This window comes from Carassius auratus, unplaced genomic scaffold (genome assembly GCF_003368295.1).
Source record: "Carassius auratus strain Wakin unplaced genomic scaffold, ASM336829v1 scaf_tig00216647, whole genome shotgun sequence".
Lineage (NCBI taxonomy): Eukaryota > Metazoa > Chordata > Actinopteri > Cypriniformes > Cyprinidae > Carassius > Carassius auratus.
In genome coordinates this window covers 137,005-163,204 of record NW_020528677.1, presented here as the reverse complement: position 1 = coordinate 163,204, position 26,200 = coordinate 137,005, and the positions used below count along the sequence as shown (strand labels likewise).

General features: G+C 36.9%; 1 protein-coding gene across 48 annotated transcripts in view; it reads left to right on the top strand.

Moving 5' to 3' along the window:
• Positions 1-24,773, top strand: part of LOC113098767 (calcium/calmodulin-dependent protein kinase type II subunit beta-like) — a 56,033-nt gene extending 31,260 nt beyond the window's left edge. For 5 of the 48 annotated variants that reach the window (XM_026263812.1, XM_026263800.1, XM_026263811.1 and 2 more), the window contains 12 exons: positions 4,247-4,284; positions 7,058-7,090; positions 9,085-9,153; positions 11,976-12,020; positions 13,729-13,777; positions 15,944-16,018; positions 17,167-17,307; positions 17,446-17,613; positions 18,842-18,917; positions 19,016-19,110; positions 19,199-19,433; positions 20,758-24,773. In XM_026263812.1, coding sequence (XP_026119597.1) covers positions 4,247-4,284; positions 7,058-7,090; positions 9,085-9,153; positions 11,976-12,020; positions 13,729-13,777; positions 15,944-16,018; positions 17,167-17,307; positions 17,446-17,613; positions 18,842-18,917; positions 19,016-19,110; positions 19,199-19,431 — 1,022 coding nt within the window. In that variant the 3' untranslated portion in view covers positions 19,432-19,433; positions 20,758-24,773. The remainder of the gene's footprint in view (positions 1-4,246; positions 4,285-7,057; positions 7,091-9,084; positions 9,154-11,975; positions 12,021-13,728; positions 13,778-15,943; positions 16,019-17,166; positions 17,308-17,445; positions 17,614-18,841; positions 18,918-19,015; positions 19,111-19,198; positions 19,434-20,757) is intronic. The other 43 variants (XM_026263814.1, XM_026263802.1, XM_026263813.1 and 40 more) reach the window with 24 other exon arrangements.
• Positions 24,774-26,200: the final 1,427 nt, after the last annotated feature.

Below are 26,200 nucleotides of genomic sequence, written 5' to 3'. Positions count from 1 at the left end.
TTTCCTTTCCTTTCCTTTCCTTTCTTTTACTATTTCCCTTTTACTTTGTTTATTTCCTCTCTCTCCTTTTCATTTTTCCTTGCTTTACCTTTTCCATTTCCTTTTCTGTCCTGTCCTTTCCTCTTTACTTCTCTATTAATTTCCCTTCTTTTCGGTTTCCTTTTTCCTTTGTTTTCCCTTTATTTCAATTAAAATTGCCCCTTCCCTTACCCTTTATTCATCCTTTTCTTTCTTCTTCCCTTTTTCTTACCCCTTTTCCTTCCATTTTCCTTTTCTCTATTTATATCTTTTCTCTTTTTCTGATTAATTTCAGCTTTTCTTTCTTATTTTTATCTTATTTGTCTAATTCATTTCTTTTTCACCCCCCCCCCTTTTTAGTTAGTTACTTCTACAAAAGAAAACTTTCTGTATTTCATCCTCCCTCTACATCCTTTCTGTCACTCACTAGTCCATGATTGTCTCTGCATGGGGCTAAAGCATGAATGATGACTCACCCTCTACCTCTCTTACCAGCTGTTTCTTCTGTTACTTTCTTGTCCTCCACACTTTTGTGTCATTATTCACCTCATTTCTCTTGTGGTTCATATCTTATAACATGTGTATTGGTTATTGGTCCTCTCAGTGGTCTGTCATTGTCATTTCATTCATCTTTCATTTATTTCACAGAGGATCTACACCAAGATCTTTACATGATGAATGTATTTTCCCCTCCCACTCTCTTTTTTGAGTCCTGTTCTCTCCATCATTTCTTCCTTTCATATGTGCCATAAATCACTGCCTCTTTTTGGTTTATTCTTAACCTTCTCTTCATTGCCTTTCTTTTCCATTTTTATCTGACACCCATAAGCCTTCTTCACTTTCATCCTCTATATTCTTCCTTCCTTCCTTTACTCTGTCTTTAATATGGTCTGTGAAGTTGAAGTTCACCCCTGTTTCAAAGGGTGGAACAGTCTGCCTGCTGTTGTGCTGAATGCTGCATGGGAGGTTGGACTAATGCATGTTCACTAACTTGGGGGTGTGATGTGCTGAACGAATCTGGTGCACTCGTGCATGGTCAAAGCTTCTTGACAACAGTTTTGTTTTTTTTAGCATTTTTTTAATCAGGATTTCATATTTGTGTATGGACAAGATGTAGAATTATGTAGAATTTTAGTTAACATTACTTGTTGTTAACATTACTTGAAACTGGATCCACGGTATGAGGGGAAATGCATGGAAACAAAATCTCTTTATTCCATTTTGGGCTATAGTGGATATACAGTTGCAGTATACTGTATTTGTTTTATTTTGCAGGGTTTAGCATAGATGACTACACTATGTGTGCAATTTACAAGCCTGTCATTTGGAATCTTTTTCTTGCGCCTTACTTTAAAAATTTTATAATCATTGCATCTCCTCCAGAGCAATACAAAGAAAGCCACTGCTAATCTATCACAAAACAAATCAATTCCAGAGCAAAGTATTATTTTTTATTTTTTTGACCCGATAGTAAAAGAAAAGCTGATGACAAAATACAAGATGGGTTTGATTTGTTTAATATTTTCTGGGTCACTACATTATTCCTCCACCACTCCACTAGTGTGGAAGCTAATAGAGTTAATTTTGTAGTTTCGACTGGATGTGTTGTAGATTGACTTACTGTATAGTAGATATTTTTCAGCTTTTTAATTGTATTCAATATCTTGACATTTATTTATTTATTCTAAAATGGCTTAAAATGGTGTTTTTCTATCAGTGGAATTATCATTTCGACCAAACAGCCTTTGGCATTTAAGCGTATAGGCAAAAAAATGTGATCATTTAGAATTTTTAGATTTATCCAAGCAGTTGTTCTGGAGGAGCCAGTGACATTGTCTTGCCATTTACCTTTTTGAAAGGGCAAAACATGATTTGGGTTTATTTTTCAGCTTTTCTTTTTCCTTTCCTTTCCTGTTTGTTTTTTGTTTTTTAACATAGAGTGCATCATGAGTGAGGCAGAAGGGTTGAGCTGGTACATTGAGCGTGTGCTGTGGCTCAATGTGAAGGCTGTGCTTTATATTCAATGCTCCCTCCACATGCCTGCAATCAAATATTTATGTAGTGCTGCCTCTCTCTGTTGTCCTTCTACTACCCCCAGCCTGAGCAACCAGACTACTGCACTATAGGCAGTTACACTACATATGGGACTGACACCTGGATCCCTTCAAATCCTCATATATGACTTTAATATGGTGCATATAAGAGAATATATTTATGTATTATACTTTAGGTTATGTGGACACCCATTTTTTAGTTTGGGCATTTTAGTGGAAGCTGTTATAACCGCAAATGATGGATCAACTCCCCATTTATGCCCATAATGTTGCAAAAAGCTGTCTTCTCAATCGATAATTATGCTTAGTTTTGCTTGTGCAACTGCTATACATTGCACAAGATGGATTGAAATTTTCATATATATATATATATATATATATATATATATTTTTATTTCATTTGGTTGTATGTTTGTTTAATAAAAAATATATTGTAATTATTAATTTATTTAATGTTTACTTATTTGAAAAGCATTGGAGAACATTTGAGGAATAGGTTTTAGAGTAGTGAAACTGCTTATACAAAACAGCCTGGCAGAAACCTGTTTGCCTGCTATTTTTTGCTAAACCTTATTTGCTGACTCTCTGCAAGGTAGATAAACTCTGAGATAAATGATGACTACTGAAAACAAGTTGACATTTTTTTTGTTCTTGAGTCCATGGATATAGATACAGCTCCATAAATAGTCGTTTAGTTTCAGCATTCATAGATAAACCACAAGAGATATTTTGACCTCTTCTCCAATACTCTTTCTTTTTCTCTCCATTCTCTCTTCCTCTCTTTCTTTTGCTTTCTGTGTTAATGGCAAGGTAAGGAGCTCCACTCACTTTAGAGTATTAGAGGTTACTTCACTTCTGCTGCTCTTTCTACAGGGACACATGCTCATTTCTTCTCACTGATCTCTTTGGGCCACCAGATGGGTGGATTGGTGGCCCAGATTCAGTTCTAGGAGGATCTTGAGTGACCCTGTTCTTTTGTTTATTATCAGAAATACAGCAAATACATTCAACTTTGACTTAATTTCTTGTGCAACCTCTTGCTATGTTGTACCTCTTGCATTTTTTAATGCATAATTCCAGCTCATGCCATCTTAATGATGACACCGCTGTATCTGTAGGATCATTTTACAGAATTTTCTGAATGACAGAGTTTTGCTGAAATTATTGTATTAAATGAACAGTGTCTAGAGCTGTTGTCTCAACCGAGACGTTAAGATATCCTTAATAGGGATGGGCACGAGTACCAGAGTACTCGGAATGTAAATAATGAAAACACATTTGTTTCGTGTCTCAGTTTGAATTTGATGTTGTGACAGCTATACACAAACATACCCAAAAGGTGCTTCAAAGGTGCTTGACAGAGTGCGTGTGCATTTATTTGCATATTTATTTTTGATCATGAAGTGGTACAAGAACCAACCATGAATGACAGTGATTGTGTCAGATGCTTCTTTATACTCATTAATGATTGCTTTATATTAATTTAATGAATGTTGTTCACCATGATGCTGTACAGAACAATGAAAAGCATAAATGTATTTATTTTTAAATTATCCTTAGTCCTTGGATGGATAAATTTCACTGTAATCTACACTGTTTGGCTGAACCTAAAAACGCTCATTTTAAGTATTCAGTTGTTTCCCTTCCATATGATTGTTTCTTTTCCAAAAGGTTTATAAAATTAAATAAAATGTTAAGAAATGTAGATTGAGTAATGAGATATTTGTGGCAGCGTTGTTTCTATGATAATGAAGCAGATAAAAATGTGTAGCTTAATTATAGATTTCTCTGCCGCAGTCTTTCCTGTAAGATGTATTTTTAAATGTTATTTTTATGATTTAGACAATGGGGAACTGTTCAATCTGAGGGGCCAGTAATAAATCTTAATCTGTTTAAAAGTCATTGTTACTTTTATATAGTACTTAATAGATCATTATTTTTTAACAAAAAAATAGTTAGTTATCATGAAACATTGAATTGTATTTCATTTCATACACACCACCCTTCAAAAGGAGGGTTGGTTAAATTTTTTGTATAAGTGATTAATTTTTTTATGATTCCTTGAGGAATAGAAAGTTCATTTTAGGAAATATAGCCTGGGTAAATGGAAATTTTGTAATATGCAATGTGGTGTTGCTGATTTAACGTCTCTCTCTTATTTCCTCCCATTGTAGCAGCCAAGAGCTTGTTGAACAAAAAAGCTGACGTTAAGGTAAGACGATCTGTCGAACTTCTGACCTCTGGGACCCAGACATGACCAGATGTCTTCTCTCTTTTCACTACTCCGTCTCTCTTTCCTTTTATCTTCCTGGCTAATCTGTCAGTGCTTGCTTAGAGTGTGTTTAAAGTGTGTTCTTTATTGCATGATTGTTTTTTACACAAGTGTTATTAGTTGATATTGTGTTTGATGTGTGTGTATAGATGTGTTTGTTTTAAGACATGAGAGATTTAAAACCTGACCACTGACACCTAAAGTCACCTTATAAAAATACAGTATATTTCAGTGTCGTTCTGATTAAGTCTAGTCAACCTCTACTAAAAAATTACTTTACCTTACTGACAGATAAATAAAAAAAAAGATTAGAGATGTCTAGTCATCATTTACTCAAAACTCATGTATTTCTGATTGTAGTTTTTACATTAAACACTAGAAAAGTTTAAGCTAGCTTAGCACAAAATGTTTAAGCTGCACTTTTTTTATACAAGGAAAGCTGATGGTAGATAATGGCTGTCAAGCAAATTTATGTTCTTCACGCAAAGCTTTCGCATATCTTCAGAAGACTTGTAAGCTAATTTGTTCATTGACAGCTAATCTTTACCATCCACATTCATTTTAAGGAAAAGAGCAGGAAGACTGGACATCACCTTTTGTGTTTCCATAAAGAAAAAACAAAAAGGATTTGGACCGATATGGTAAATGGGTGAAATATCCCTGATTTTTAATTTAAGGGTAAAATGTAAATATATTTTGCTAATTTGCTTATTTTTCAAATGATTAATCGCATCCAAAATAAAAGTTTGTGTTCACATAATATATGTGTGTGCGATGTTTATTTATTATGTGTATATAAATACACATACATGTATATATAAAAAAAAAGATTTATGTATATTAATATATAATTTAGATTTATATATAAATATTTTATATATAAATACTTAATTTTTCTTATATATGGACATGTGTGCGCATCATCTAAACACAAACTTTTATTTTGGATGTGATTCATCGTTTGACAGCCCTATTATCTACCATTAAAACCTTCTTTAAATCCGTCCCCAAAGATACCACACATTCACATGGAAATGTAAAAGTATAAATGCCTCTGAGTATTTTAGTGAATTTTCACAGACTCTCCAGCAGTCATATGAGCATGAAAATCCATGATTATTAAGCTACCAAATGAAACCTACCTTTAACACACCTCTCTGTATTTAAATACATCCCACAGAATTCCACACATTAGCCAAAAAGTAAAAATCAAGTGCAGTTTACACAATGAACCTTGCTGTGAGAATTTCAGTGAATTTTCCAGGCTCTCTAGCTGACATAAGAGCATTGAAACATCAAGTATTACCAAACACTATAATAAGCTCTATCCGGTCATGAAGCCAGCAATACCACTGAAAGATGAGACGAAATTAAGGTTTATTTCCATCACCACCTTTAGGCGTGTGGGAGACATTTAGGTGAATGATATAACTATGACGGCTGTAATGCCATTGAGGGATCTATCTAGAGTAATTTGATTCATGAAAAGGGATTTTCAAAGATGAACTGCGCTTAACACTTAGGGAAGTGTTCACAGACACACACTCAAACACATTTTTCTACCTGTGTTTACTTTGTCGTCACCCCACTACCCACCTATGTGACTCACACCTGCTATCTCCATGTGTATGTGTGTACATATGTGTGTTTGAGCTGAGAAATAGTTCAATGGGGAATGTGACTCTGCTTCCAAGAATAGCCCCGAGTCTGAAACCCTGGAAACTCTGAGACGAAAATAGCAGCACAGCCCTCCTCTCGTCACCTAGCAACAGGCTCCCCCACGTCCTCTCCTGCCATTTTAAAATATTTCTTCTGTCCTTTTCATGATTACTTTGCTCTCTCTCTCTCGCTTTCCTCCTTTCACCTTTATGCTCCATCGCTGTCTTCGGAGTTCAAGCCGAGCTGATCTTTATTTAGTCTCTTGTCACTATTTTTCATATTAACGGAAGCTGACTTATTTACTTTTTGTCTAAATCTTTGCACTACCACTGGTTATGTAATTCTGCTTTAGAATTGGAGGCATTTTTATGAATTTATTTAAATATGGTAGTTGCAGCGATTGGAAGTTGTGCTGCTTCGTTTTCAACCAAAGCGCTTCTGAGAACATTCTGTGCTTAATATAACTTGTTCTTGGCTGCCCTTTTTTTTTAGGACAAAAAATATCACTGAACCGCACAGAATCTGCTTGCTTCCTCTCTCAGCAACCCTACCTGTCCTTGCACGTCTTTCCTACTTTGTGTAAGCTCCTGCATTGTTTTCCTGCTTCAGGTTCAGGGCCAGATGTCTCTGAACGGTAACTGTCATATGTCACAAACAACTGACCCCAGATCAGGTAACTTTGGTTACGCTGATCATTCCTCAGGTGCACTTCAACTACTCTTCTTCTAGTAGCATGTTTCTCTCTCCTTTTTCCTCCACTTGACCCACTACCCTTCCTTGTTCCTCTTTCTCCAAATCCTCTTGTACAGAAGAACCTCTACATATTTCCTTTCTCTGAACCCAAACTTTCACATGCACTCCAAAATAATTTTTCAAATCATTTTCTTTGACTAAAATACACACAGCTCTGACTGCATTTGAGATCTCCTCCCAGCACTTTTCTCTTCACTCCAAATGAACATGGTTATCAAACAAGCCAACAGCTACTTTTTTATATTTCGTCTCACAGTTTGCACCATTTTTATCACTTCTCTCCTTTTCATTCTCTCTGTAGAAGCGGAAGTCGAGCTCTACCATTCAGTACATGGTGAGAATCTTGTTTCATTTGCACCCTTCTTTTTACTTTCATCATCCTCTTCTTGTACCTCCACCTACTGTACCAATGCAACGCTTTCTTCGAACGTCTTACTTATGAAATTATTGCCAGCATAAAAAAAAATATATATATATATATATATATATATATATATATATATATATATATATATATATATATACAGTGGGGATCGAAAGTTTGGGCACCCCTTGCAGAATCTGTGAAGATATGAGTAATTTTCAAAAAATAGGAGAGATCATACTAAATGCATGTTATTTTTTATTTAGTACTGTCCTGAGTAAGATATTGTACATAAAATATTTTAACATTTATTCCACAAGACAAAAAAAATGCTGAAATTATTAAAATAACCCCACTCAAAAGTTTGGGAACCCTTGGTTCTTAATACTGTGTTCTGTTACCTGATGATCCACGACTGTCTTTCTGTTTTGTGATGGTTGAGCATGAGTCCCTTGTTTGTTCTTAACAGTTAAACTGAAAACTGTTCTTCAGAAAAATCTTTAAGGTCCTGCAGATTCTTCAGTTTTCCAGCATCTTTGCATATTTGAACCCTTTCCAGCTGTGACTTTATGATTTTGAGATGCACCTTATCACACTGAGGACATTTGAGGGACTCAAACACAACTATTTAAAAAGATTCAAACATTCACTGATGCTCCAGAAGGAAACAAGATGCATTAAGAGCTGGGGGGTGAAAACTTTTGGAATTTGAAGAACAAGGTAAATTGTACTTAATTTGTGTACCGGGAAACATACAAGTATCTTCTGTTGCTTACGAAGGGCAGAACTAAATGGAAAAAAAAGTTCCTTGGCCAGAACGCTCTGTGGACTAGACTTTTTGGAGTTCAGATATGGCTTTGTGAGACCACTTGGTTGCAGTAAAAGTGTCCTGCTTTCTTGAGTGTTTTCTGACAAACACCAGGTTCCTCCTCCTCGTTGTTCTTTCCTTTGATTGAATATTTTTGATTGGCTTCCATGGACACCACGAACCTCCTGGATCTCATGGTTAATACTGACCACTCTGGAAGCTTTAAAAGCAGGTTTAGGAGAGGCCTTTCTGTTCATACACAGGTAGGTACTGGAGTAGTCATGCAGAGTAAGACCCTTTGTTTTGCCAGTGTTTTTCCCAATATTTCCATAAGATCTGGAAAATCCTATTTATACACATCCCAGGGTTCTGACTGCACCAAATCTTGCTTCCTTTAACTTACATTTTTTTTGCAGGATTGAGGCTTATATTCTCAGTGTTCAGGAATTTTTTCTTATGGGTCCCATAAGAGGATAGTATTGCTGGTTTTCTTTCCTGACAATATTCCAGTTTACTTGGATAAAGTTGGTCTTCAATGGAGATGCATGACCATCTCTGATAAGTTTTTGAGAATTGTTAATGAATTCTGTAAGTTACTAGGAACAGTGTGTATTTGAATGGATATGTGTGCCCAGATGTGTTTTTACTCGTGTATGTGAATTTATTTCATCCAGTAGTTGTGGGCTGCGGTTCATTCATCTCCCTTGACCATGCTTCCCGCTCATAGACGCATTATAACGACATTCTCGCATGAGTGCCGGAGCTGTACAAGGGAAAATGGACCGTTAGATACCACTGCAAGCTAATAGACATGAGTCCCGAGGGACACTGAGTACAAATAAACACCCCTAGCTAATCCGCCTCTGCATGTTATGTAGCTGATTAGCAAAAAACATTTTATAGATTTTAATAATGACCCTCCCTCCCCTTTCCCTTTCGCTGCTAGAGAACATTGTGCCTCAATGAATAACACCGTTTTCATGTAAATGGTTAGTTGGCACTACATCAGTCAGTTACTTTAAAACAGATAATGACAGTACCCTACTGCATGTGTTTGTGTGAGAGTGTTTGTGTACATGTGCATGCCGGACTCTCCCTCGTTCTTTCTTAACTTGACCCTTGCTTAACTGAATGTATGTTGTGTTTTCCTGCACAGCCCCAGACAAACAGCACCAAAAACAGCATAGTCACCAGTCCCAAGGGAAACCTCCCCTCTCCTGCACTGGTATTTACCTCTCTAGTCCTTTTCTTTCTTCCAATCTATCCTTTTTTCCTCCCTCTGTTTGTGACTGTACTTGCAATCTTTAGGACAATAAGGATTTTTTTTGTTTGTTTGTTTTCTTATGTGCTGTTTTACCAAATTTACATTGCATCTGAGTGCAAGCCGACTGTATATAAAAAATAAATAAATTGCAGTTTAAAGCTAGTAGTAAAATGTATTAAAATAAACTATGTATTTTGCATTGAAAATGTTAAATGCAAAGATATTGTGTTTAGAGCAGAGAATAACATGTATGTAGAGTATATACAGTGCATACAGTGGCCTTTGTGTCTTTGCATTTGTGTACTGAAGCTGCCCTTAAATGGTATAAATTTCAGTGAGTTGGATATCAAACCAGTTGCATTTTATATTAAGGATATTTGATCTGTGAGCAGTGTCCAGGCCATTTGCAGCATCATCATTATGTTCTGGATTGGTTTGGGGATAGGAACTCCTCCTAGAACTCTTAATCAGTAATTAAGCTGTTCTTACGGTTTCCTGGATGCAGTGTTGAGAAGAGGATGTTTGGTTCACGGCAATCCTTAATGGTGTTCCTCAATTAAATCCACTGGGTCTAGTATACTAGTTGTCAAGTGAGTTGAATGTTTACAGTCCTGAGCAGTGCTGTTGCCATTCCAACTGTGTTTGAAGTTTGAAGATCAGCATTTATTTGTAAAAATTTAAAGGTGCAGCTCTATTCCATAGCAGGTGCCATCTAGTTAAATGCTATTATAAGTGCTTTATGAACATTTTAAATGACCCAGCCTTAAAGTGGCACATCTTTTTTTTAATTGAGCCCTCAACTTTTTGGCTCTGTCCATGGACCCAATTAATCTCTGTTGATTCAGTTGCATGCACTCTGTCATTCTGATATATTACTATACACTATAGGGCCTTTCGCACCGCTTTAGTTCCAGAACTAAATGTACAGTACTAAATTACTGGGACGATTTTGTGCGAACTATTTCCCAGTGTTTCGACAGCTATGTCATTTCTGCGTGGTGTTCAACAGCGTTAACAAACGGAGGATGGAGGATGCTGTGATCGGAGCTGTGTTTCGTGGGTTTCACTAAAATGGATGTGGAATGTAGAATTATAAGGGATTGAAAGAACGTAAAAAAGGAATCGCCAATGACAACTGGCAGTGCTACATTTGCTACAAGTGTATATTTATCGCCATTCATCATACTGCAAACACTGCGTCTAATTATCTCGCAAGTGTCTTTAAATGCCATTTTAAATCGTGGAGGGTGAGGGCATTTTCGAACATGTCTGGCCAATCAATGTCTACTTACGTCATGGTTAGTAAAAGTTGTGCTGGTTAGACCCTGCTGTGGAGTAGGAGCTAATTTGGTTCTCGAAAAAGGTAGGTCGCTACTAAAATTGCACCTAGTTCCGGAGGTGCGAAAATGCCCAAAAGTGGGTAGTTCCAGTTTGTTTTGCGAAAGGCCCTACTCTAGCCACACATTTATGGGGTTGTTTTTTTGTTTGCATAATGCCAGTTTGTCTTTCAGTGTCTGCTTTGATCGGTAGATAATGAAGGTTGTTTATCGCTTGGAGCTGGCAGGGAATTTAATAAATGTCATTATGCCAGCATGGAGGGTACATGGGTGATGTGATTATTTAATGTTTAATGACATGCTTGAGTGATACAGATGGATAGTCTATGTTCTGAGGGGAATTTTGTAGATTTTCTGTGGTCTGTAAAAGTACTGTGAAGAGGTTTTAGAGTGAGCCACGAGCATTAAGGAAGGAAGCTCCTAATGAAAGCATGACATGCATTTCATGATATATACAGTTATTGCAACACGTGGCTCAATACATCAGAATTTTAGGATCTTTTATAGTTGCCCTTTAATGCAGCCACTGTGGAGTTTGTGTTCTGTTTGTGTTTGTGCGTTTTATGGAGCAGATTTAGTTACTCAACCTTGAAGTGAAGTGAGGAGGTGTTTATGGTCAGTAAAGACTCAAGCCTTAGTGCTTCGTTCCATGGGTTCCCTTCCAGCTTTACTATTAACTCTACAGTTATGTAGGACTGGATGATATTTTTATTTTGCAATTTTCATTTTTGGATGAACTTTCCCTTTAAGGGGGAAATTAACGGTTAGCATTTGCAGCTTCTTATAGACTCTTTTGTATATATATATATATATATATATATATATATATATATATATATATATATATATATATATATATATATATATATAAAATCATTATAATTATTATATTATGTTCTTTATTATAGCTCAGTGGTTCATAGTAACCTTAGCATGCAATTGCTGCCTGTTGCACGGGGCAACGGTTGTCATGGTGATGAATACCTGATAATGACGGGGACCACAGGCTGCCGATTGGACAGTGAGGGAATGTTACTTCCTGCAAGAGAGAAGTGTTCATTACAGATTTATGCGGTCTGATGTGTGTCTAGCTAGCAGGTTTCTGGGTTGACACATAAGGAGACGGATTAAAATAAACATGTTAGTCTAATGGCTGCGATAGCATCCAAAGTTGTTCTGTCAAAATACCGCTATTCCACTTTCAGCGGTACGATGCTTGTTTTGTGCATTCGTAGTTGGTGGTTTAGAAAAATTAGAGCCCAACATGCAGTAATTTGTTTTCTGAAGCTCTCTGCTGTTGAACCTCTGGTGGTTTTTGTGCATGTTTTGTTTGTTAATTTTTACTGGGTTGGCAATCACAAACACCCATCCACCCACACACACATACTCTCTCTCTCCTCTTTTTTCTCCTCATGTTTTTCCACCCCCTCCCCTGTCGCTCTGTAGGAGGCACAGACCACTGTCATCCATAATGCAGTGGATGGGATTAAGGTAACCCACCACCACCACCACTCTTTTTCTTTCCTTCCCACCATCCGTCCTCTGTTTGATCTGCATCCCCACAATGCATTTCTGCTAATGTGTCCACAGACTATGACATCATCTGAGCGTGTGTGCCTGTTGGCTGCATGCATGACCTTTTTGAAGTTTAATGTGTTCTCTCACTAGTACTCTTTAAATCTGGTTGAATAACAAATTGCATGTTTTAATTAAACATTACATGCAAATGAGTATACATGTTCCTCTCATGAAACGCAATTCCAGTTGTTTGTGTGGCGCTCCTTTCCGTGCTAGTGCGATTGTTTCGCGATTAATCGACGGTCTGTTTAGTAGTGATGTTTATTCATGATTGTGATGATGGGAAATGACTCTTGACACATCAGACATTTGCAGTATTAGGCCGAAGAGCAACTTTTAGAAATCTGTGTCATGATGAGAATATTAAACCTGCTGTCTCGGGTCTCTTTTGCTTCCGGCTGTGTGGCGTAGAGACCTCTTGTGGTGCTCATTGATAGTGCGACTTGCAAAACTATCTCCCTTGACATGAAAACATTTATTTTTGACAGTAGCATTTTGTAGTACTCCTAGTGGAAGATAATTCTTTTAAAAAATAAAACAGAATAGAAATCAAATGGAAGAAAATAGGTGTCGCATACAGTGATGTCGCACATCACACTTTGATTTTCCCAGGAGGCAGTAGTGAAGTCTAGATCTGGGCCGAGTTGTTCTGCCAATGGTTGCTGTTCTGTGTGAATTCTGAATTGGTCCTAAAATTCCCCTTAGAAAATGAGCTACTAGACCCTTGCGTGGGACACTGTCTGTTTTGCTAAATTTGCCACTTTCTTTATATAGGTGTAACAAGGTCTGTAGTGCAGCATAGATGATGGAATAAGAGTACAAAAGCCTTTTCAGGAGCACCTAATAATATCGCCCCACATACTGATGGCCTATTTACAGCAGGAGCTGGTGTCCTTGGTGATTGCTACAGTTACGCTGTGACAGGTGCACAGTCCCGTATGACAGGTGACCGTGCCCCCCTCCTCCTCATTTCCTATTGAGACATCATTCTGTCGATTAATTCAGCTGAGCGATAAGGTACAATGAGAAGTGCTGCCGTGTGTAAATGCTTACCACAACAGTGTGTTTTTGCAAACCCTTCAGCTTTGACTGTTTTCTCAATACAGCTGGGCTCATTTGAAAATAGTTGTTAAATGCTTTAGTAAGAATTGCAAACCATCAGGACTCTGCTTTAAATTAGACATCAAGTGGTGACGTAACACAGGACTGAAATGATTTATAAAACAGGTGAATGCTGTTCCTTACACCCATATGCTGCACGTTGAAGCGTTTGCCGTACTCTTGTAAATTAGTGCATCTCTCAGATTTAAGCACAGGATATTGTGAAATTAGGAAAGAGTATTGAGTTCATAATGTTCATTCCTGTTGGAGGTGTGGCCTGTGTTTAATATCGTTAAGTAAAACAAACATAATAAGCCTCTTCTAACAGTCGTGCTGACATGGACATGCATTATTGAACGGTTGATTGTGCGTGTGATTCCCCAGAGTTCTGCTGTTTACATGTTCATTTATATTGTGTGTATAACAATGCGAGTGAGGACTTTGGCACTAGTTGGTATTCTTTCTGAAAAATGTTAATACCTCGTGAGACTAATTGGTGTTCTGTGTCTGAATATCACAGGAGTCGTCGGACAGCAGTAATGCCACAGTGGAGGATGAGGAAATGAAAGGTAAGACTCAACTATAAGCATTTGTATGGAACAACACACACTGCACTAAGGTTGCAAAAATATTATAGTTGTTTCTAGTCTGAATAGCAAATATAATATAATACTGTATTTAGTTCAAAATCCCAAAAATATGTTCAGTACGTGTTCAGTACATTCAGGTTGTCATCTTTCTACAGTGACGTGCTCTCTTATGTGTTTTCACATTGGGCTGATTTGAAAGGGGGTGTTTGGCAAAAAATGGAAATTATGTATTAAATCTTTCAAATGAATAATTATTTACTCAATCTTGTGTTGTTCCAAACCTGTATGTCTTAGTTTCTTCTCCAAAACACACACAAAAATTTTAAAGAATGTCCATACAGTGAAAGTCAGTGAGGTCCAAAGCAAAAACATCTTCAGATTAATTTTAAGATTATCTTCTTTTGTGTTCCACAAAATAAAATAAAAAGGTACTCATCAGATTTTACATACTTACAGAGCATACAGTCAGTCCTAAAGTTCATATTTGAAAAAACAAATCAAATTTACACTACCATTTAAAAGTTTGGGATCTTTTAATTTTAAGGAAAAGTGATCGTAATAACATTTACAACACTACAAAATTCAGTTTCAAATAAGTGCTGTTCTTTGGAACTTTCTATTAATTAAAAAATATATATATTATTATCTAAAATTTTATGCAGCACATTATTATTATTGTGCAAAAAATTATTAGAATGATTTCTGAAAGATCATGTTACACTGAAGACAGGTGTAATGGCTAATGGTAAAAAAAAAAAAAAAACTTTTAAAATGTATTAAAATAGAAAACATTTCTTGTAAATTGTAATAATATTTCACATTTTTACTGGTTTTCTTGAAATTTTTATCAAGTAAATGCAGCCTTGGTTAGCATAAGAGACTTCTTTCAAAAACATAAAAATTTTACTGATCCCAAACTTTTTAAATGGTAGTTTATGCAGAGTATCAACAAAAATATAAACATTTAGATTCACTTCATGGTCCGTTAATATTAAACTGAGAAATGTAGTGAAAAGTTTTAGCCTGAGCTCATTCAGTGCTCACTTGGTGTCACTCCTACTTTCAGCGTTTGTGTTCAGCTCTCTCTGCCCCAGAACAAGGCAAGGGCACCTTGTGTTATAATTAAGCTCAGTGGGAAACAGAGACCCTGGCTATTTCAGAGCATGTGTGCAAGTGTGCGTAAGAGCAGAAAACTTGCCGCCAAATTTCTGGGCAGACAATGTGCATGACAGGAGCGTGATGTCTTGTTTTCGAGATCACACTAAAGAGACGATGAGAAGGGTGTGAGTTTTACTTCGAGATGGTGTTTGGAAATATCTGGCTGAAATAGTTGAGTGATGAATTCTAGCACAGCTGTGAGAAGTTAGCTTAATAACATCTAAGCTAGCTTTACTGTAAAGCACTTCTGTTTAAATAAGTTATTTGAATAGAGCCAGTTTATAAGGACTATAAATAAGTGTTTTCAAACTCTGAGTATGTTGATTTGATTTAGTAAAACTTTCTATTTTGTTGTGTTTGCCAGTGGAACGAGACAAAATACAATGCAATTAAATTAAAGTTTATTTGTATAGCGCTTTTTACGAAACAAATCATTACAAAGCTACTTTACAGAAAATTATGTTTCTACAATATTTAGAAGTAGCTTATAAGTGGTGACTGTCAGTTTGTGTGCATATGACAGGATTTTTCAGAAAAATTAATACAAGACGTAGTCAGCAAGACGATGAACATTATTAGCAGCAATTATTGTATAATGCAGTCACACTTGTAGCAATATTTGTTAGTTCTGTTTGTTGATTCAGGGTTAGCATCATCTGAGGTCCTCTGAGGGGTTGGTATCATCTCTTCTCATGTGTTCTGGATCCAGACTTGAGCTTGTGTAAATCCTAGTTACCACGGGATGTAAATGAAGTTAGACCTGCACAACTGCCATATCATTTTTTATTTTAGGGTGACATATTCCATTAAGGAACTTTGATTGAAAAAATTGGATTTTTGCATTTCATTTCATTCATCAGTCGTGTATACTAAAGCAACTCTTAGCTGGGACTACTAGGCTAGAGAATGGCTGCAAAAACCAAATTGATGTCAGTATGCTTTCTGTGTTCCTTCTCTCTCTGTGTGATTTTGGGAGGGGTGTCACAGGAAAGCTTGTAGATAACAGTTCAGTTATGCCTGACTCCGCCCACACACCTCCTGGCCCCTCCCCTGCTCTTTTCAGTAAGTGCCCTCTGACTGCCATGACCTCACCCATCTTACCATAATCCCCTTTTGCATGTGTGTGATACAGATCAGCACTAAAATTTGTGAAGTAGTGCCATTAAATGAGTTGCATTACTGAAGATAATTGTCATAATTTGTGTTCTCATTAGTAAACAGATAATTTGTTTTTAATCAGATCTAATCTTGCCAATTTCTGTGTCCTGATTGTTTAACCAGTTTCTCTGGATTTCTTTAGAAGTATAGTAAAAAGAAAATAAAATAAAAAAAATCTGTTAACATATGCTCACCTTACCTTCGTGTCTTTCCGGGTATGTATGGATTTCTTTTGATGTTTAAACCAAAATGCCTATTTCAGCTAAAAACTGAAACCTTTTTACACGTTTTCACCATTCTTTTACAAGACAATGGTGTTTCGGGTGCCTGACAATTTAAGCAATTGAAAACAGGTACCATTATTCTCTCCAACATAATCAAATTCATGATGTCATGGACATATGTATCACAGTACGTGTTTGAATAGTCCTGCTTTAAAAATATGTTGCCAACTACTGGCCTGGTGTGCATAAGCGTTTTAAGTCATTTTCATGGATCCAGGGATCATTTTGACACTTGTCAAAGTTGTCGTCTTTGTACACAAAAACCCACTGGAATAGTTTTTCCTTTTTAGCACATCGTTGCAGCGTGTACGCTCTTTAAATAACAAAGAAAAAACATTGTGCTCGACTTTAGACCAGGTTTGAGTTGGTCTATGGCGCAGTCTATTTTCAGCTCCTTAAAGTAGCAATGCGCCAGCAATGTGCCTGAACACGCATCTTTTTTAGATCAGCACGCCCATAGGCGCAAAAATGAGCGCAAATGCATTTGCTTATTAAACGACGTAGCACTGGACGGGAAAATGCGAACGGCGCCAGACTGAAACTAGCAAACACACTTGCGCTGCGCCTTGCGTAGCATTGCGCTGGGTGAATGATAGGGTCCTGAATGTTTGAATGATGTATGGGTATACAATGATGAAATAGATTTTCATTTTCGAGTAATCTGTTCGTTTAATGCCACTGCACACAGGACTGCTATTATTTGTTCTGCTCCTTCTCTAAGCTAAGCTCCACTCTGTTATTTCTGTCCTGCCCTGTCTGGGCCCACAGCTGCCTCTAAGTTCACTGATCTATTGGGTGTGGTTCGTCGGGGCTCTGTGCCCACATGTGATGCTGAGGGGGGAAGCACTATCACTCCAGCTGTTGTTTCCGCCCCCTTCACACCCCAGACCACCAATATTCCCACACAGAGTAAGTCCCAAATGAACCAGCATGCAGACAGGTTATTCAGAAGTTCTGCTGAGTCCATGTTTATTAGAAACTTGTTTAGAGTCCATGTTTATTATCTGTCTTTTCCTGTCATCTGCCTTCTGTCAATTATGCATCCAGTGTCACGTTTGACTGATCTAGTGAGCAGTGTACGCAGACCTATAGCCACCCATACAGACAGTGAGCCATCAGCAGCCAGCAGACCCCTTACTGCCCCGGTATCTGCCCCATCACACCCCTCCCCTCTCCCTGCCCAACCATCCTCAAGCCCCCTGCTGTTAGCACATTGTGAGTATGTGGTGTCAGTGTCCTGCAGTACTGGCACGGCAGCATGAGTTTTTGATTTCCAGGCAGCAGTGATGCTATTGGACTAACATGCATGCAGTGTGGATTTCTCGGGTGATTTAATCACATCACTGTGGACACCTGGGAGTAACATGCGTCTCAAATAAGTCATCTCTGACCACTTTTGTGTTATGAAGAGGAGAGTCTCTCTCAAGTGTTATTGCAGGTCGATACAGGAGTTGGTTTTTATCAAATAACATTAATAGAAAAGATACACTACTAATCAGAAGTTTGGAATTGGTAAGATATTTTTGTTATCGACAAGTCTAACATGGCTCCCGAGGCTGCATTTATTTGATGAAAAATACAGGAAAACAGAAATAATGTGAAATATTATCACAGTTATAAAAAGTTGATAGTTAAAAAAAAGTAAAAAAAAAAAAAAAAATGAATATATTTTAAAACAGTAAAAAGTCATTTTTCCTGCATTGGCAAACTGAATTTTCTTCAGTGTCAAATAATCCTTAAAAATAAGGATTAAACCTTCAAGAATCATTCTAATATGCTGATTTGTTGCTGGAGAAGCATTACTTATTATTATAAAAAATATATGATATTATGTCACATTAAACCACTCTTGGAAACCTTTTTACCATGCTGTCATAATTATCAGATTTGTTTTGCGTCTTTTCACATACCCTTCTTTAAAGCTTCTTAATGTAAAATATGTAAGTCCAACATAAAATATATGCATACTGTATATATTTAAATAATCTAAACAAACTACTTGTGATTGGAGCACCTGGTATTACAGAGAATCTTTGAATTGTGTTTCCTCCAGAGATTGTGTTGTATCTTAACCTTCAGTTGTTTGAGCTGTGGTATTTGGAGTCCTGTGACTAACAGAGCTGGAAATGAAATGCTGTGTGTGAACGCACGTATGGTAGTGTAGGTGGCTGAAATCTGTTTGGGTGGATGTTCAGACAACCTGTTTTTTTATTTTTGTGTTTATAAGCTTCTGTCTGTCACAGCAGCTTGTGTACTGATGCAGAAAGACACACGTTAGAAATGAGTCTGCTGAATAAATAATAGTGAGCCTGCGGAACATGTTTGCAGTGTTTTAAAAGATATATAGGCCACTTACCCATAATGCTCCTCCTTCGTGTGCATACTAATATAAGGGAGTTTGGATAAACTGGCTTCGGTTAACACTGACTTTCTCTTTCTACAGCACGCAAACAGGAGATCATCAAAATCACTGAACAGCTTATTGAGGCCAACAACAATGGCGACTTTGAAGCCTATGCGTAAGTTACTTGTGTGTAAAGGTGTATTTTTAACTTTATTTACCCACAACTGACAGTAAATGAGATGGCACTGAAACAATGGTTTTAATTCTTTCCAGTAAAATCTGTGACCCTGGACTCACCTGCTTTGAACCTGAGGCCTTGGGAAACCTTGTGGAGGGGATGGACTTCCACAGATTTTACTTTGAGAACTGTAAGCGGAGTCAGATTACTCTTCACCTCTACCCCGTTGTTCATGACGTCGTTTTTTTAAAGTGTGGCCGTTTCTCACTCTGTCATAGTGCTGTCTAAGAACAGTAAGCCCATCCACACCACCATCCTGAACCCTCACGTGCACCTGATTGGAGACGAGGCCGCCTGCATCGCCTACATCCGCCTCACGCAATATGTGGATGGGCAGGGCCGGCCGCACAGCAGCCAATCAGAAGAGACGAGGGTGTGGCATCGCCGGGACTCTAAATGGCAGAATGTCCATTTCCACTGTTCGGGAGCTCCAGCCGCCCCTCTACAGTAAAGGTACATCCTTGTATTGACAGATTAATGGTACAGTCTATAACAGATGCTGATGGTGCAAACTTTGTGCACAACAAAGTTTGCGGTCAGATGTTCTTAAACTTATTGAAACTCATCTAAGAATCCTGAATAAAATATATCACCGTTTCCACTAGGGGTGTGCAAGGATAGTCGAACATTTTAATATTCGTTCTGCTCTAATTATTCAATAAATAAAAATTATATTAGAATTTCGCCAAAAAAAAAGAAAAAAAAATGTAACAAAAAAACCTAATTTGGTCACTTTCTGTGATTCTCCACGGCATATATGAAGATGTATGAAAGCAAAAATCGCTTTCAGTAGCTCTGCTACTAAATTTATTTCAAAATGGCAATCCATATACAGCTGTGATCAGCTGTTCCTTCATCATGGCTGAGCTTTCAACGTCGTTACGGGAAAGGATGAAGCTGAATGTTTAGTTCTTGTCACTTGACCTGTGGTGAGCTTGCGGCATTCTGAAAAGTTGAGATGTTTTTAACTCGATGCAGTGCGGACGCGCCTGGAAAAAACGGGCGCATCGCACCGCGTGCGCATCGCGACCGTGTCTCTTCCATTATGAGCCCGTATATCTCGTGCCTACATTGGAAATAACGAACTTGAGCATGCAAAAGACGCGATATGTGAACGGCCCCTAAGAACTGCGGTCTTCTAACAGTACTTCAAATATGCCGTGGAGAATCACAGAAAGTGACCGAATTCAAGAATTTTGTTGCGTCATCTCTCAAGCAACGAACATGTAAAACAATAGGAAAAAAAGCAAAAAAGATTTGCTGACAGTTTAAAAGTTTAAAAGTTAAGTGTAGGCTACCTTCTACAATAGCCTAATTGCTGCAGGCTGCTTTACGTTTTTTCTTTGTTCACTTCGAATATTCATTTTTTGTGAGCTCAAATATTCGAATGTGATATTTGCGGAAAACGCTCATCCCTAGTTTTCACAAAAATATTTAGCAGCATCTTCATTATATAGTAGCCTTAAAATATGCTGATATTAAATAATTCACCGCTGTTAGAGAAAACATTTAGGTTTTTTTCACAGTTTTCACAAAGCTGTTGTGGCAATTACAATAAAAAAAATTATTTATTTCAGATTTTAGTATGTTTTACTAGAAAATACCATTTCAGTCTTTCTACTTCTACAAATTTCTGCCTAATTCTGCTTAATTTACTGGCAATTTCAGAGTGAAAATTGTTTCTACACTAGTTTTTTTATGTTGCCTTGGTCTGCTCATTGCACATTCTTGAATAGACTTTGTTTTTGTATGCAGCTGACAGACATTTTTTCCTCAGGTTGAGCTCGTTGTAGCCACATCTAACAAGAGTGCCCAGCCAGAAATGGAGAGTGCAAGAGTGAAAGAGAGCGTGAGGGAGGGGGGAAGTTGGAGAGAGGGAGGAAGGAAAGCAAGCCCAGTGATGGGTGGCTGTGAGTCTTCAGTGCCTGACCCTCCCACACTGGGCCCGGCCCCCTCACCTGTCAATCACTTCTGTTCGTCGTCTTCTGTCTTACCTTCAACTTTCCCCCCTCCCTCCCAGACACCGTCCTTGTATCTTTACACCCGTGCAGAGACTCCCCTCGTTGTGCACATGTGCTGTGTGGAGTTGGACAGTCTTTGATAAGTACAGATAATAAGGCCTCAGCGAAGTGCTTTCTGTTGCACCTTCCCAGTGTGAGTTATGTTACACTGATTCGCCGTCCTCACTTACAGTGTGTAGATTTTCAATATTGTTGTTATTATTATCATTATTATTATTATTATTATTATTATTAACATTGTTCTTACTGTTGTTATTAGTATTAAAACAAAAGCAATTGTAAAAGTAATTTTTCACACAATTCATGTTCTGGATGCCAATGATTTTGAATTTATGCCTTTTCTTTCCTAATGTTTTTGGGGAGCATGATTTTTTCAGTATATCAAAAGCGTTTATGTACAGGCTTCTCCGTGTGATTCACAGCCAACTGATGCGTCAGTCCATGTGTGTTCAGACGTTAGTGGACATTTGTTGGTATGTGTGACTGTTTTGGGGCAGATTCTACCAGAGCCTGATAAAGAACGACGTGACGTCCGGGGTCTTCCAGCTTATACCAGTCATTATTTCTCACATCATTAGCTCCGATTTGGAATAATTCAGCAGATTTGCTGTCAGTTGGCGAACTGCATATTGAATGAATAACTCCTTTTTCTGGAAAGCCACAATCGTGCTTTATATGTAACTTGTTACACCAATTGCAATGTTAGTGTTATTTTAATGTTGCAATGTTTAGAATTTTTTTTTTGTTACTTCTTCAGCCAAGTCAGTGGTATTAGGAAAGCGCCTATTCAAGTTGGGCCGATTGAATCAAACTAAAAGCATACTTCAGTTTAACATACAGTAGGGATACCAGATTACCTCTTCATTTCTGTTTTAAGACTATGGAAAGATGTGGACATCATTAGAGGAAATTTTTCTTAAAAATAAAACTCTTGTATCTCTACACTAGTCATAGTGGAGGTTTAAAATCATTGGAGGCCATTAAAGAGCAGCTGATTGGAGGAATTTTGGTGGTTTTTAGCTGACAGTTACATATTTCTGCTTTTTTAAATTTTTTTAGATGTTGACATTTATATTCTTCGTGGCATATTGTTGACTTATATTACTTATTCTATTTTTAAGAGTTTATATGTATTTAATTTGTCGCCTGTGTGTGAGATTTTAAAGGAGAGTGAACATTTTGTTACCCTGGAACCTTTTCAAAGTGTGTTTACTAGTGGTTGACCGATATATCGGCCGATATTTGTCATTTTTCAAATATCGGCATCGAGCTGATAAGTTTTCCTGCTTAGCCGATGTGTTCGAGCCGGGGCTTTTATTTTGACGGCTCTGAGAGCGGTAGCACCTGAGCACACGCAGTGCTCACTCTCTCTCTTGTTCATCGTCATCATTAATCGTTCTGTCTAATACAGATAAAAGTCTGTCTAATTATAAGATAGAACGGTTAAACAAAGAAATTAATGTATACAGAAAGTATTATAATGATTGCTTTTATATTAAGACTATTAGTAATAGAAAGGCAAACATTAAAATACTTTAGCGTTTGCCGTCAGCATTAAGCAAATATGCATTTATATAATTTAAACAAATCTTTGAATGACTAATGAACATTTAATTTCACAAACCTTGCAAACTTAGTCGAATCCATCTGTGAAATCTTGTGAAGTGTGCATTTTTATTTCAGCATGATCATGTTCGCTGCGTGATGGTCCGTCAGTGTTAATTGAATGCTTTAAAATATAAACTGGTGATTTCAAATAATACTGCGCTTTATGCATTTGCCCACTATCATATTCATGTCATTTTTCACTGTGTACTGTATGTAAAATGAGGGTTACCCTGGCTTTATTTGAAAAATATGATTCCGAGTGCACACAAACTTCCCAGATTACTGAGTCCCCAGTTGGTCACAGTGTTTACTTTCTTTTTAATTATATTTTTATTAAATATTTATTTATTTGTGAAACATACTGTCATATAAAGCATAAGTTTATTTCTTTTACACATTTATTTTTTAATCCATAGTCAAATGATTTCAAATTTCTTAAATATTAATAATAATAATTTAAAAAATCGGTTTTATATCTGCTATCGGCCCCACTGATTTCCAAGATATTGGCATCGGCTGTCAAAAAACACATATCGGTCGACCACTAGTGTTTATCCTTTGGATGGGCAAAGTGCAAGGAGTGTGAAAGTCTTTGGAAGAATGAAAAGGTTCGCAGTCAAAATCTGCAGCAATAGTTTTATATGTCAGAAGATGATAAGATAGTTTATGGAGTGCATGTCAGACCTTGTGAACTTTATACTGGTTTCACTCTACTTTGAAGGGTTTGAACTCTGGTTAACTGACGTGTCAGTGTGACATCGTCCCCCGGTCATGTGACTATTTTATTGACCTTGTGTCCTCAGGTTGTATTTATTTATTTTATATTATTATCGCAGCTTCTTACATGCTTCTTAATTTTCTCACACTTTATCTAATGTTTGAACTCACTAGTTTTGAGCCACGTCATATCAATGATGACTACTGATCTTTTTCCGTTGTTGGTATTTGAAAATAATTTTTCCAAAGCGCCTCTCACACAGATAAAAAGAGGTAATCTTTTAAAATCCAATCAAAATATGTCTCTCAAACAAAGTGACCCCGTGAGGCACATGTACTTGTGTTAGTGCTCCGGTGTTCTGCTTCTGTTACAGTTGTGTCTCATTCTTGGATGTTTTATCTCATGCAAAAAAGTTCCACACCTGTCCGCACACCGCTCCCTAAAAAATAAAATAAAATAAAACAAAACCGCATGTAAAAAGTGTACTGTTCTCTGTGTGTTTAACCACGAAAATAAACGTTGAAGAGTGAAAGTCACATCAATATAAAAACAGGACACACAGTACTGAAACTGCAGTTTATTTCAGCTGGAATTTCTTTGCATGATAGTCACTTGAACACTAAGTTTGGTGTTATTTAACTATTTGATTTCATTTTTCTATTGAATGCTGGTTTACCTAAACCTTTCTCATATCTGTCTTACCATCTTTGTTAAGTGCATATATATATAGATATATACATATAATATTTTTGTCCCAAAATTATGCTGACAATGGCAGCGTAAATGACGAAGACTATAGATAGCTAGGAAATGTCAATGATATTAAGATTATGGAAATGGTGATATTTCTACTGCATGCTTTTGTATTAAGCTGATTGTTGTCAATGCAGGGTGACTGATATTTATATTAACGATTATAAGATTTCTCATTAGTATGAGACTGCTTGACTTCAGAGAAGCACTTGCAATATTAGCTAAATATGCATGTCTTTTTTTTTCTTTAAATCACTAATTTGTATCAAAGATCTGCTGTTTGTGCTTTGCGGATATTCTCCAAACCTGAATGGGCAATAAAATTGGGGATTGTTTCTGAATTTTATCAGTCTTTTATGACTAATTTAACAACTACAGCTCAGTAAATAGCAGAGATCCAGTGTATTTTTGCCTGCACCGACAACATTGTCCATCTTTAAGCACAGGACTGTTTCCGTTCGACTCGTAATATAATTTCTCTGATTGGAAACGGTACCAGATAGTTTCTCTGAAGTTGAGTTTTCTCACAGTAGCCCTCTGTTAGTTTTGTTTTCCTGTATAAGAAGATATTCTTTTTGATTTCTGATGATTCTTACTCTTGTTATTGCTGTTCTCAAACATGCTCTGTGTATTCCCTGACTTAAGCAAATGTGTTCAAAAGATATAAATAAATGAGATGATTTAAATACTGAAGAATCTTGTGCATGTATTCAAAATTTACAAGCAATATGTTTTTAAAGGGTTTTTACTTGAAACTACGCAGGCTGATGGCTTATACAATCAATCAACAACCTCGTAGCTCCCAGCTGGTCTATTTCAACATATTAAAAATCAGTTCTGCTATTGAGAAAATAACAGAGATTTTTATTTCCTTGAACTGACTATTGCATTCTATATCAGGGATTTTTAAAACTTTCATTTTTTAGGTCTGTTAGGTTATGGAAATAGGTTAAGGCAATAAGTACAATCTGTAAAATCACATAATATTTAACATTGTCACTGCTCAGTAAACTGTAATTCTAATGGGAATAGCTTTTTCAACCACTTTTTTTTATCTTTATTTTTCCATTAGCATTTAAAATGCTTTTTAATTAAAGAATTCTACCTTGGGGGAAAATGAACTTTTTCAAAGTTTAAAAATGTCACCTCTGACATGGAGTGTTCAAATGTATGAATGCAAAAGTCAATTGCTTTGGATAAAAGCATATGCCAAATGCATTAATGTAACCTTTTTAATTCTGCTAGATTTATGTGCTTTCTGGCTTTGTTTGCATTTATAAATGTTCACCCTCCATCTTCTTAAATGGAATTTGTAGTGACCTATTTGCATTCTTCACTAATTAAAGTGTTTAATGAAAACATTGGCAGTTCAATACTGCAGGTCAGAAACCACATCAATCATCATCAAGTAAAAGTAATTTGTAAAAATTTGTACTGTAAAAAGCAACACACAAACACACATCAAAACTCTAAACAGTGCCATAAAAATCAAATTCATACAAACCAAAAACAAAAAAGCAATGTATACAGTTATCAGGCCAGTTGAACTAGTCTCTCACTGGCCTCCCAAAGTTTTTTGCTACTCCAGATTCTCTAGCGAAGGCTCTTAGATGAGCTGGCCGACAGTCAGTGAAGTATCCTCCGTTCAGGATCCGGAACAGAACTTAGTAATGACAGGTCCAGTTACTCTGAACGTAACCTGAATGAGACATATGACACAAGATGAACTTCACAATAATCCGTTCAGACAATTACAGATTTTTGGTAAAGGTAAAGATCACTATTATTACTGCTCACACTTAAGGACACCAGGAACATCCTAGCAACCTTTTCTGCAGTTGTAAATGTTAAAAATATTTGTGCTGCTTTTGATTAACAGAGAGCTTCTATTTGAAATATACATAATTTTTACATTAGAAATGTCTTTATCTATAACGTACGATTTAACTAACTGATTTGCTTGGTTAATTGTCTGTTTCCATAATATGTGAATTTTGTGCATCTCAGAAGCGTGGAGATGGAGAAGCGTGACAGTAGGTGAGCTATAGGTGGACTGTCATCCCAGACATCAGGACAGAGTGGACAGACTGGCTGTTTGCAGGGGGTTGTTAACTTACTGC